Source organism: Talpa europaea, assembly GCF_964194135.1.
Source record: "Talpa europaea genome assembly, chromosome: 8".
NCBI classification, from domain to species: Eukaryota; Metazoa; Chordata; class Mammalia; order Eulipotyphla; family Talpidae; genus Talpa; species Talpa europaea.
Window position 1 is genome coordinate 73,603,054 of NC_140075.1, and position 13,214 is coordinate 73,616,267.

Here is a 13,214-nt window from a genome sequence, read left to right on the forward strand (position 1 = left end):
TGAGATGATATTTCACTGTGGTCTTGATTTGCATTTCTCTCTAATAAGTAATGGTGAACATTTTTTCATGTGCTGTTTGCAAGTTTGAATATCTTCTTTGGAAAAGTGTCTCTTTAGTTTTTCTGCTCGTTTTTTGATTGGGTTATTTGTGTTTGTAGAGTTTTATGAGTTCATTTTGCATTTTTGCTATCAGTCCTCTGTCAGATGTATGGTGTGTGTGCACATATATGTGTGTGCACATATTTTCTCCTATTCAGTAGTGTTTCTTTTCATTTTAATTATGGTTTCTTTCTCTGTGCAGAAGCTTCTTGGTTTGACATAGTCCCAGTTGTTTATTTTCTCCTTTGGTTTTTTGCTGCTAGAGATGAGTCCTCAAAGAATTTTTTGTTTATGTCAGTGTTTTGCCTAAGTTTTCTTCTATGTATTTTATGGTGTCAGGTGTTACAATCAGGTATTTTATCAATTTTTGAATGGATATTTTGTGTTTTCCCTCCACCATTTATTAAAGAGGCTTTGTGGAAGTGTATGTATCCTGTGGCAGTGTATGTTCTTGGTCCTGTTGCCATAGATTTACCATCTATATAAGTGTGGGTTTATTTCTGGGTTCACAAATTCTATTGCATTTTTCTGTGTGTGTGTGTTTTTGTTCCAGGTTTGTAATATAATTTGAAGTCCAGATGTGTGATACCTCTATTCCCTTTCTTTTTTGTCAGAATTGCTATGAATTTCAGTAGTGTTTACCCCAGTTCTTTGAAGAATGCCATTGATTTTTTTTTATAATTAAATCCCTTACAGTTTTATTTATTTTTTTTAATAAATTTTATTGTTATATTCCCCATACAATTGCAGCCCCCCCATTCTGACCCTAATCCCTCCCCTCCCGCCCCCGCCCCCCTAAAAGTGTCTCTGGTTCATAGTTTTTTGTTGATTTTGATTTTCACTTTCTTATAGTTATTCATTTTCCTGGTCCCTTATTTAAGTTTTCTAGATTCCTGCTATGAGTGAGACCATCCAGTATTTTTCTTTTTCTTTTTGGCTTATTTCGCTGAGCATGATCCCTTCCAGCGCCATCCATGTTGCTGCAAATTGCATGTGTTTATCTTTTTTGAATGCTGAGTAATATTCCATGGTATATATGTACCACATCTTCTTGATCCAGTCATCTATTTTTGGGCATTTGGGTTGTTTCCAAAGCTTAGCTATTGTAAACAGTGCTGCTATAAACATAGGGGTGCAGGTGTTCTTTGGAATGGATGTTTCTGTGTCCTTTGGGTAAATACCTAGGAGTGGAATTGCTGGATCATATGGAAGCTCTATGTTTAGTAGGTCCAGAAATCTCCACACAGCTTTCCACAGTGGTTGGACCAGTTTGCACTCCCACCAACAGTGCAGAAGAGTTCCTTTTTCTCCACACCCTTGCCAACATTTGTTGTTGCTAGTTTTTTTAATATGTACCATTCTCACTGGTGTAAGATGGTATCTCATGGTAGTTTTGATTTGCATTTCCCTGATGACAAGTGATGTTGAACATTTTTTCATATGCCTGTTGGCCATTTGCATTTCCTCTTCAGAGAAGTTTCTTTTTAGCTCTTCTGCCCATTTTTTGACTGGATTATTTTCTTTGCTGTTGTTGAGTCTCATCAGCTCTTTGCAGATTTTTGTGATCAGTCCTTTATCATTAGTGTTGTGTGCAAAAATGTTCTCCCAGTTGGTGGGGTTTCTCTTTGTTTTTGTTATTGTCTCTTTTGCTGTGCAGAAGCTCTTTAATTTAATGTAGTCCCAGCTGTTTATCTTTGCCTTCACTATCACTGCGTTGGGTGATGTGTCTGTAAAGATGTCTTTGATGTGCAAATCACGTAGTGTTTCGCCTATATTTCCTTCTATATATTTTATGGTTTCAGGTCTTATGTCTAGTTCTTTAATCCATTTTGAGTTGATTTTTGTGTATGGTGTGAGGTAGTGGTCAAGCTTCATTCTTTTGCATGTAGCGACCCAATTTTCCCAGCACCATTTATTGAACAAACTTTCTTTGCTCCAATGCATAGTCTTTGCTCCTTTGTCAAAGATTAGTTGACCATAAATCTGTGGGTTTATTTCTGGATTTTCTATTCGATTCCATTGGTCTGTATGTCTGTTCTTGTTCCAATACCATGCAGTTTTGATGATTATGGCTTTGTAGTATAGTTTGAAGTCTGGGAGTGTGATGCCTCCATTCCCTTCTTTTTTTTTCAGGAGAGCTTTGGCTATTCGGGGTTTTTGGTGAGTCCATATGAATTTCATCAATAATTGTTCTATTTCTTTGAAGAATGACATTGAAATTTTGATTGGAATAGCATTGAATCTGTATATTGCTTTTGGAAGGATGGCCATTTTAATAATGTTTATTCTTCCAATCCATGAGCAGGGGATGTCTCTCCATTTCTTTGTGTCTTCTTCTATTTCTTTTAACAGTGTTTTATAGTTTTCTTTGTATAGGTCCTTTACCTCTTTTGTTAGATTTATTCCCAAATATTTGATTTTTTTTGTTTCAATAATAAAAGGGATGTTTTTTTTGATTTCTTCTTCTTCAGATTTATTGTTTGTGTATAGGAAGGCTACTGACTTTTGCGTGTTGATTTTGTATCCTGCCACTTTACTGAACTGATTGATGAGTTGAATTAGCTTTTCTGTGGAGTTTTTGGGGTTCTCTATGTATAATATCATATCGTCTGCAAATAGTGATAGTTTGACTTCTTCTTTTCCTATTTGGATTCCTTGGATGTCTTTCTCTTGTCTTATTGCCCTGGCTAGGACTTCCAGTATTATATTGAAAAGCAGTGGTGAGAGTTGACATCCTTGTCTTGTTCCAGATCTTAATGGAATTGCTTTCAGCTTTTCACCATTGAGAATGATACTGGCTGTTGGCTTGTCATAGATGGCCTTTATGATGTTGAGGTATGTTCCTTGTATCCCAAGAATTTCAAGGGCTTTTATCATGAATGGGTGTTGCACTTTGTCAAAAGCTTTCTCAGCATCTATTGATATTATCATATGGTTTTTATATTTCTTTTTGTTGATGTGTTGGATAACGTTGATTGATTTTCGGATGTTAAACCATCCTTGTGTCCCTGGAATGAATCCTACTTGGTCGTGGTGAATTATCTTATGGATACATTGTTGGATTCTGATGGCTAAAATTTTATTGAGGATTTTTGCATCACTGTTCATTAGGGAGATTGGCCTATAGTTTTCTTTTTTTGTGTTGTCCTTGTTCGGTTTTGGTATTAGTGTAATGTTGGCTTCATAGAACGTGTTTGGTATTGTCCCTTCCTTCTCAATTTTTTGGAAGAGTTTGTGAAGGATAGGCACTAATTCGTCTGTGAATGTTTGGTAGAATTCATTTGTAAATCCATCAGGTCCTGGGCTTTTGTTTTTGGGGATGTTTTTGATTACCATTTCAATTTCGCTAATTGTAATTGGTCTGTTTAGGTGTTCTATTTCTTCTTTATCTAGCTTTGGGTGATTGTAGAGTTGTAGGAATTTGTCCATCTCCTCTAGATTGTTAAACTTGTTTCCATATAACTGTTCATAGTAGTTACTGATTATTCTTTTGATTTCTGCTGTGTCCGTTGTGATTTCTCCTCTTTCATTGATGATCCTGTTTATTTGTGCTTTCTCCCTTTTTTCCTTTGTGAGCCTGGCTAGGGGTTTGTCTATTTTATTGATTTTTTCAAAGAACCAGCTCTTGGTTTCATTGATCTTTTGGATTGTTTTTTTAGTTTCAATTTCATTTATTTCTGCTTTGGTTTTTATTATTTCTTTTCTTCTACTGGTTTTGGGGTTTTTTTGTTGTTCTTTTTCTAGATCTTTGAGCTTCGAGATTAGGTTGTTTCTTTGAGTTCTTTCTTGTTTCTTGATGTGAGCTTCTATTGCTATATATTTTCCTCTTATTACTGCTTTTGCTGCATCCCCTACATTTAGGATATTGGTGTCCTCCTTGTCGTTCAATTCAAAAAATTTTTTAATTTCTTCTTTGATGTCCTCATTAGTCCAGTGGTCTTCCAGTAGTGTGGTTTTTAATCTCCATGAGGTAGGAAAGTTCCTTGCCTTCTTTTTATGGTTTATTTCTAGTTTGATGCCTTCATGGTCAGAAAAAATGGTTGATATGATTTCAATCTTGGTGTATCTGTTGATGTTTGTCTTGTGCCCCAGTATGTGATCGATCCTGGAGAATGATCCGTGTGCGCTTGAGAAAAATGTGTACTCTGTTTTTTGGGGGTTTAGTGTTCTATAGATGTCTGTTAAGCCCAATTGCTCTAGGTCCTTATTTAGAGCTTTAGTTTCTTTACTTATTTTTTGTCTTGTTGATCTATCCATTGTTGATAGTGGTGTGTTGAAGTCTCCCACTACATATGTGTTTTCTCTGATGTCTGTTTTCAGAGAGGACAACAGTTGTCTGATATATTTTGGTGCTCCTTCGTTTGGTGAGTATATGTTAATGAGTGTTATTTCTTCTTGAAGTATTGTCCCCTTGATCATAATGTAGTGACCATCGGGGTCTCTTTTTATCTTTTTGAGTTTGAAATCTGTTTTATCTGATATAAGTATAGCTGTTCCTGCTTTCTTTTTTGGTCCATTTGCTTGTAGGATTGTTTTCCATCCTTTAACTTTGAGCCTATTTTTATCTTTTGTAGCTAAATGTGTTTCCTGGAGGCAGCAAAAGGTTGGGTTTTGTTTCTTAATCCAGGCTGCAACTCTGTGTCTTTTTATTGAAGAGTTTAGTCCATTTACATTTAGAGTTAATATTGATATGTTAACATCTGTATTTGCCATTGTGTTTGTCTTTCCTTTGAATTTATTTATTTATCCTTTTAATAACTTTTTTTTTTGGCCTTCTTTCATTGTTATTCATCCCTCTGAGGTTCTGGCTTTAGGACTCCTTGTAGTATTTTTTGGAGTGGGGGTTTAGTTGCAATGAAATTCCGGAGTTTCTGTTTGTCTGGGAAGGTCCATATTCTTTCTTCAAAGAGGAAGGAGAGCTTTGCAGGATAGAGTATTCTTGGTTGGCATCTGTTTTCTTGGAGTCTGTTGACTATGTCCCTCCACTCTCTCCTTGCCCGTAGTGTTTCTTCGGAGAAGTCTGATGTCAGCCTGATTGGCTTTCCTTTGAATGTTATCTGTTTCTTCCCTCTTGCCAGCTTCATTATTTTTTCCTTGTCCTGGATTCTTGGGAGCTTTACTATTATGTGTCTTGCTGTATTTTTCCTTTCGTCGTGGAAGTTTGGTGTTCTTCTTGCTTCTTGTATATCAATTTTCAGCTCCTTCTTCACATTTGGGAAGTTCTCTTCAATTATCTCTTTGAATATTTCCTCTGTTCCTACATCTCTCTCCTCTCCTTCTGGTATTCCTATAACTCTTATATTTCCTTTCCTCATGGAGTCAGATAGTTCCCGAAGTCTTTCTTCATTCTTTTTCCTTCGTACTTCTCTTTCCTTTTCTGTTTTGGTTCTTTTTATTTCTGTGTCTTCAAGAGTACTTATTCGTTCTTCCATTTCATCAATTCTGCTTTCATTGCTTTTCCCAGAATTCTTTAGTTCTTCCATTAATTCTTTGATCTCCTGCATTTCTTTTACTTCCCTCTTTAGGGACTCAATTTCATTCTTCTGATCGTTGATTATTTTTCCCTTATCATTGTTTTCCTTTATGACTTCTGTCAGTTTTTTAATCACGGCAATTTTCAATTCTCTTTCTGGAAGGCTCAGAAGTTCTTCCAAGTTACTGTCGTTGCAATCTGGGGGCTGGTTTTCTTTTTGTGGTGTGCTTTTTCTCTGGAGAGTTGCTAGGTTGCGTGTGGTTCTTCTACTCCCTACTGTCTGTTTTCTAATTTGCCGTATGCTTTGGGACACTGTGTTGTTGGGACTGGCCGGCATCTTGGGTGAGCTTCTCTGCTCCCCTCTGGTTCCTCCAGGAGTCATCTGTCAGTTTCAAGCAGTCTTTACTGGAGAAAGGTCCCTGTTCTAAAATGCCGATGTGGGCACACACTCCCCTGTGCACCTGGTCTGCCCCAGCGGTGGGTTCCTGCTCCCCCTCTGGGCTTGGACTGCAGGCCAGAGGGGGTCTGGCGTGGGCGAACTTCCCCCGCTCACCTCTGGCTCCTGAAGAAGCCTTCTGCAGGTAGTCTTTACTGAAGAAATGTCCCTGTTCTAAAATGGTGATGTGGGACACACTCCCTGCGCGTCCGGTCTCAGGCACACTCTTCTGCGTGCCTGGTCTGCCCCGGCTGTGGGTGCTCGCTCTCCCTGTGGGCTCAGACTACTTGTTCGGAAGGGGCCCGGTGTGGGCTAACTCCCCAGCTGGCCACTAGCTCCTTCAGGAGCCTGTGTGGTTTTACAATTCTAATGAATAAACTTGAGGACTGACTTTGCATAAAACTAACATGCAATGTTAGTTTTTTAAGATTTATTTATTTATGCACACAAGGGCTAGGGTACAGACCAGAGGGTGTGTGGGGAGGGGTGAGAGGATTCACCAGAGACAGAGTGGGGAACAGAACATGCAGGTTGACTGAAATACACTGCTGAGGGGAGCAGCGGGTGAGCCAGGAGAGGTCTGCTGTGCCATGTAGGTTGCTCCCTGTTCAGCCAGGGGATGGAACTCATGCTTCAGTGGCTGTGGACACCTTTATAGGTTGTGTCTTAAGCCCTTATGCCACCAGGGAGGCCCAGCAATGTTATTTTGATAGTAGAGAAATTGTGCTAATTGCTCAGTTGTTTTATTGACTATAAAATCATATTTCTTTCATTTAAAAATCACTCTTTCAAAAACTAGATCAATGTCTCATGGAATCCTCCCTGAACAGAAGAAATATTTGCTTAAACTTCCATTATATGAACGTCTGTATCGATGCCCCAGCCTACCTAAGAAATTAGATTTTGACAAATTTGTTGAAAGCATGGGAGGAAATAAAGAAGATACTGACCTTAGGACATGGGCTCTTGGTTTATTTACTAAATATAAACATCAGAAATCCACCAAAAATAAAGTTGTTAAGATAGCTGTTTCTGGAGGCCAATCTGAAGAAGTGAAAAAACCAGCAAACCTGAAACTGAGTGATTCTTTGCAGTCTGAACTTCCTCCAGAGGTCCTTCAACATTATATATCCGAAGTGGAGATCTTGACTCAAGAAATAAATAATAAGGAAGTATATCCTGCATTTTCATATTGTAGGCGTGGAGCTATTTATAGGAAACTGGGAATGTTAAAGAGTGCCATGAATGATCTACAAGAAGTAAGTCTTATTTAATCAAAATAGTGTTATAAATTTGCATTTGCTTAGAGTAGTAATAATGTAAAAATAATTTTCATGAGAATTTCAAACAATAAGAATTTATAGTATGAATGTGATATGAATCATAATTATTGAAATTTTCAAATAATTAATATTAAAAACACTAGATTTTGTCTGTCAGATTGAAAAGTACTGTTTTCTACTGTGACATTGAAAGTCATGTGGATCAATAGTGTTTGAAAGTTTCTTTGGTGGTATACTGCCTTTTAATAAAGCAGATTTCACCAAGTTTATGCATATCTTTTCCAGGCTATACACTTGGAACCATTGTTTCTCAATGCCTATTGGCACCGACATTTCATTTATCTTTTCCAAGACAAAATTAATGAAGCATTGGATGACCTCAATTATATAAATAAATGTAATAAAAATAATGCAGGTGGGTTGTCTGTATAAACCTAAGTTTTGGTTACTTAGTGGTATTATAAATATACACGAATCAACAGATATATATCCTAAACTGGTTGTGACTTTCCTAAGTTAAATTTACTCTTGATGTGGAAAGTTTAGGTCTCACAAGCTCCTATATTGTTTTCAAAATACTCATCATGATTTACAATGTTAATGCCTTTGGTATACATTACAATAAACTGGTTCCTTACTGCTCATCCCACAAAATTTTATTTGCGGAAGTGATTCACAAATCTTTTCTTGACCACATATTTTTGAATTAAAGTTGTAATGTTCTGAAGACTTCTTGGTTGGAAGAAATCTCTGTTTGCCCTTATGTGCTACCTCCTAACCAACTTGAATGACTGGACATAGTTCTATAATGCTATACTCACTTTAGTATTCCCAGCACCTACAGCATATCCCTAGAATATAAGATGAGCTTAAAAATTTCTGATCTTTGCTAAAAGTCTGTAAAATTCTGTGCAGTGTACATCTAACTTTTTACTATGAACCTTAAGATTATGAAACATTTCAGAAATACAAAAAGTTTATAACTTCAAACTGAAATTGGAAATGATACTATCTAATCTTTGAAAACAAAATTTGCATTATTAAAAATAATTCTTTAAATGTTTAAGAAAGTTCAATAGTAAAAGGATTGTAACACTAACTTTTACTGTTTTAATGTTCTTTAGAGGCATATTTGTCAAAGGCAGAAATTTTCAGGAGGAAAAATGAGAATACCTTGGCAATTCTCAACTACACCCAGGCAATTAAGTGTAAGCCAAGCGATGCTGACATATATTTCAGGAGGGGTGAAATGTATGAAATAGAAAACAAGGTACTGGCCATTGATGACTTTTCTAAGGTAAGCTGTATCACATCTAGCTGCCATTTATATATTTTAGATAATGATAGTCTTATCTAAATATAGTATATTGTTGAATTTCTTTTATATGTGGTACATAATAAAAATGAATTTATTATAGATTAGGACCTAAAACATTCATACTGGAATTGATATTAATACTACATCAAAGTTCCTTTACATTATTAGCGAATGAATGGATTTACATCAAAGAGTTGGATGTGGGAGTGTTGAGACAACTCTGAAGGTGCTTAACTTTTCCAGTTCTTTCCTCTTAAATTGTGAAATAGTTGTTAAAAACCTTTGAAAATTGCTTTTTCCTTTTGAACAATAGAGAAAATCACTTTCCATTTCTTAACTCTAGAGACACAATCAGCTATCATCTGCAGCAAACTTTCTTGCTCTCAAAGAAGCAGTGCCCACTGGCTCATTCATTCATTCACTCATAAATATTTATTGACTATAGTGCACTATAAGGCAATAGTGCAATATAGTGTCTGAATCTGGTGAAAAAAATACAAAAAAACAGATATATATCTGGCTTGTACAGAGTCTATCGGCTAAAGAACAGATATCAAAGAAATAAATACAAACATAAATTATAGTTACAAATCATATTTAAGTGCTATGATGGAAATAAGGAGGGTGGGGCTAATTCATATTTGACTAGGGGATATCAGCAACTTCCCTGAAGAAAATGAACTTTTTCATGATCTGTACTTGGAGGCAAGACTCAGGTAAAGTAGTCCCCTGATTGCAGCAGAATTATAACCTGGATCTCCTGACTATGAACTCTTATTCATAATACTTTTAGAAGTTACTCAAATAATTAGTCATCCATGTTTCCAACTGCCCAGTTTCTTAATCCATGATGGCTAGCTACACATTTGACATTCTTTTGTCTTAGAAGACTATTTTAAGTTTTGGAAACTTATGATTTTGAGGTGACCAAATGTCTCTTTTGAAGACATTGAAATTATTATTAGATTGTGTATTCTGTTCATTTCTTCCATCTGGCACCAATTTAAAAAGGCTTCAAAATCTTGGTTTTTCCCCATGGTTTTAAAAATACTTGCTAATCTGTTTCAATTTTTCCCCCACTATCAAAAGATGAGGAGATTTACAATTTAGGATGCAATGATTGTCTGTTCACACTGTTGCCTTGTATGTTGATGTTGAATAAATGAACTGTGACTACACCAACTCATTACTTTTTCACCATTTTACGGACTGGGTTAATCCTTATTTATTACGATTGAATCATCCTTGATATGGTGATATATGTATCATCTTGAATTGTGATAAAATGCTATATGCTGTTGGATAGATCCAATAAAGCCCCACTCTATTTGAATAGTTTACTTCTGAAGTTCTACCAGTGAAAATTTTAGTGTGCAAAGTCCTGGGCTTCATGTATATGCTGTTTTTTCCTTCCCTCTCTGTGGATTTCCTAAAGACATGATCTTTAAATAATGAAAGTTTTGGCATCTTAGTTTTATATAATCTGAAGTAAAAAATGTGGTTGAAGTCCATTTAATTTGCAATGTGATTATTTTTCTTTCTTCCTTGTCTCATTATGTGATATATTTGTGTGCCTCTCCTCCACTCACCTTCCTTTTAGTGTATTTTTTATGATCCCCAAAGAACAGATGCATTATTGAAACGTGGGATATTTTACTATGAAAATGAAAACTGGATTCCAGCCATACAAGACTTTACAGCATTGTTAAGGATAAATCCACAAAATTCTCAAGCAAGGTGAGAATTATTTTAGATGTAAATTATTTTTTAAAATACATTCTCAGTAAAAGACATTGCTTGAAATATATCAAATAGCCCTTTAAAGTTAGTGAATTAATTTTCAGTGCTACTAGTGAATGAAAATCTTTACCTATACTTCAGCAGTAGTGGATGTCCATAAAGGGACAATTTAGGGTGGTTTCATTTGCATTTCCTATATACTTGCTGTATTATCACTTTCAATATTATTGGTCCAAAATCCCTATGGAGTGAGCGAGCTGATTGCTTGTGTGGTTGCATGTGGGATGACAGCAGTGTCTCAGCATGGCAGACCAACTGGCTGAAGAGTGTATTGCAGAGTTCAAAGAAGCTTTTTCACCATTTCTGAGTGGTGATGGAACTGTAACAGCAGAGGAATTGGGAACTGTAATGAGCTAGTCTCTTGAGCAGAATCTCACAGAAACAAAGTTACAGGGACATGATTAATGAAGTAGTGCTGATGGAATGTCACAACTGACTTCCTGGAATTTCTGCCAATGATAACAAGAAAAATGAAAGATACAGACAGTGAAGAAGAAATTAGAGAAGTGTTCTGTGTGTTTGATAAGGATGGCAATGCCTATATTAGTGCAGCAGAACTTCGCCATGTGATGACAAAAGTTGGGGAGAAGTTAACAGATGAAGAAGTTGATAAAATGATCAGGGAAGCTGATAATGATGGTGATGGTCAAGTAAATTATGCGGAGTGTACAAATGATGACAGCAAAGTAAAAACATGGTACAGAATAGGTTAAATTTCTTGTACAAAATGGTTCATTGGCACTTTCTTTGTAACTTATTTGTAAAAGGCTCCCCTTGCCTATTCATACATACACATGTATAGCAATTAGCACTTCATTGCTCTGTTTTCTTCCCTTATCTTTTTTTTCACATTTTAAAAGGATAGGTTTATTAGGAAGGGAGAAAGGAAAAAAGAAATACCTGCATAGTCACAGGCAGGCAGGGAGGAGAGCTGCATTTCTTCCTTTATGTTACTATCACTGTCCTGAAATCTTATTCTAGAAAATTGATCAAGTAACTTGTTGCATGTGGCTTATCGAATCCCTTTATATCATTACTTAGCTTTCAGGTTTATAACACTGTAAATCAACATTGGTATATACTACACTATGCTTGTCACCAAAATTCTGGCTTCCATCCTTTGGATTTATCTAATCCCTTCTGTGTATATAAACTTAGATGGAGTAGATCAAATAAGGAAACACCTGGCGTAAGCCTTCTTTAAAAGGCGTTTTCTTTAGCAACTCTCAATATTTTGTTGCTGAAGTGTGGAATTGTAACTGTGTGGACTATGAAGAGCCAACAATATGTTCTTCAAGGTTGCCCTAATGCAGAATGGGTATATTATTCATATACTGGTACACTCGTAGTGCTGATCAGGTACCTGAAACATTTTCTTTTTTCTTTTTTTTTAAGATTTATTTATTTATACAAGAACTGAGGTACAATCAGAGGTGCAGGAGGGTGAGAGAATTCACCAGAAACAGAGTGGGGAGGAGAACAGTCAGATGGACCAAAGACACTGCTGAGGGGAGCAGTGGTGAGGCAGGAGAGGTCTGCTGTGCCATGTGGGTTTCTCCCTGGCTGGCTGGGAATCGAACCCTCACTGTAGAGGCTGTGGACAGCTTCAAAGCACAGCATTCAACCCACTACGCCACCAGGGAGGCCCGGAAACATTTTCTTTTATTGTTACTTTTAAAACTTTGTTTTAGCCACTTAAAGAAAATCTCCTTATGGCACAATTTGCTTCAAATCCATTCCAAGTTGTATATTTCTTTTCCAATAAAAAATTACAATTTATCTCCTAAAGTACTGGCCTACATATTTTAATTTCTCTTTTATATTCTTTGTATTCATTGAATACAAAGATTGTTCATGTATATTTTTGTAATATCTTATTGTAACTTGGATATTAAACTTTGTTCTTCCAACCTTCTTGTGCATAATGCAGTTCTCATTTTATTGCTTTTCTCTTAGTCTAAGTTTTGTTTTGAAGAGGTTTAAAAAGTGTATATAGTTATACCTGCTTATCTTTCACTCCCAATTTTTAATATTAAAAATTTTATAATAAAATAAAGCATGCATCCTGAAACGTGCTTGAAATTTCACAGTCAAAGCTTATTATTTAAATTTTATTGAAAAAGCATTAGTTTATAATATTACATAGCTTTCAGGTTTATAACAATGTAAATCAACATCAGTATATACTACACTATGCTTTTCACCAGGTGTTTCCTCATTTGATCTACTCCATCTAAGTTTGCTTACTCTGTATAGGCTTTTATTCTAATACTATGCTTTTTGATTATAGCACTATGTAATATAGTTTGAAGTCAGAAAGTATGATAACTTTTTCTTCTTTTTCTCAGGATTGTTTTGGGTATTTTGGTATTCTTTTTAAGTTTCAAAATTATTTTTGTTCTATTTCGTGAAGAATGTCATTGGGATATTGTTATCCTGTATTATTTGTTGTATAACCATTTCACCAATGATTTTACGTGCTAATTTCTCATTAGCTGCATACATTATGATGACATATTTTTCTTTTTCATTTATTTGTTTTCCTTTACTTATATATCATTTTAAGGATTATTTAGGGTATGTTCTTTCATTGCTCTTTTTGTCTATATTTCCTTTTCTTGCTTGCCTTTTATCCCTTCTGGGATAAATTTTGCAATCACTTTTTAAAAAGATTTTAAAATGTTTAGAGTATTTCAGAGAAATATTTATAAATCTGCAATAAACTTCAGTAGTATTTTCACTTAGGTCCTGTACGTTTTAGGAATAGTTCTAGTTTTTAAAAGTTTTTTTTCTTTTATGAATGAA

General features: G+C 35.6%; 1 protein-coding gene and 1 pseudogene across 2 annotated transcripts in view; both read left to right on the forward strand.

Annotated features, from left to right (window-relative positions):
* Nucleotides 1-13,214, forward strand: part of LOC311175384 (uncharacterized protein) — a gene marked incomplete at its 5' end in the record, with an annotated part of 31,600 nt that overhangs the window by 13,587 nt on the left and 4,799 nt on the right. Inside the window, 4 exons of the mRNA XM_084240263.1 lie at nt 6,808-7,267; nt 7,577-7,706; nt 8,416-8,588; nt 10,210-10,346. Of these exons, the coding sequence (XP_084096389.1) occupies nt 6,808-7,267; nt 7,577-7,706; nt 8,416-8,588; nt 10,210-10,346 (900 nt within the window). The remainder of the gene's footprint in view (nt 1-6,807; nt 7,268-7,576; nt 7,707-8,415; nt 8,589-10,209; nt 10,347-13,214) is intronic.
* Nucleotides 10,653-11,099, forward strand: LOC311176049 (calmodulin-like; annotated as a pseudogene). The gene has a single exon. The product of its transcript is annotated as a calmodulin-like (transcript).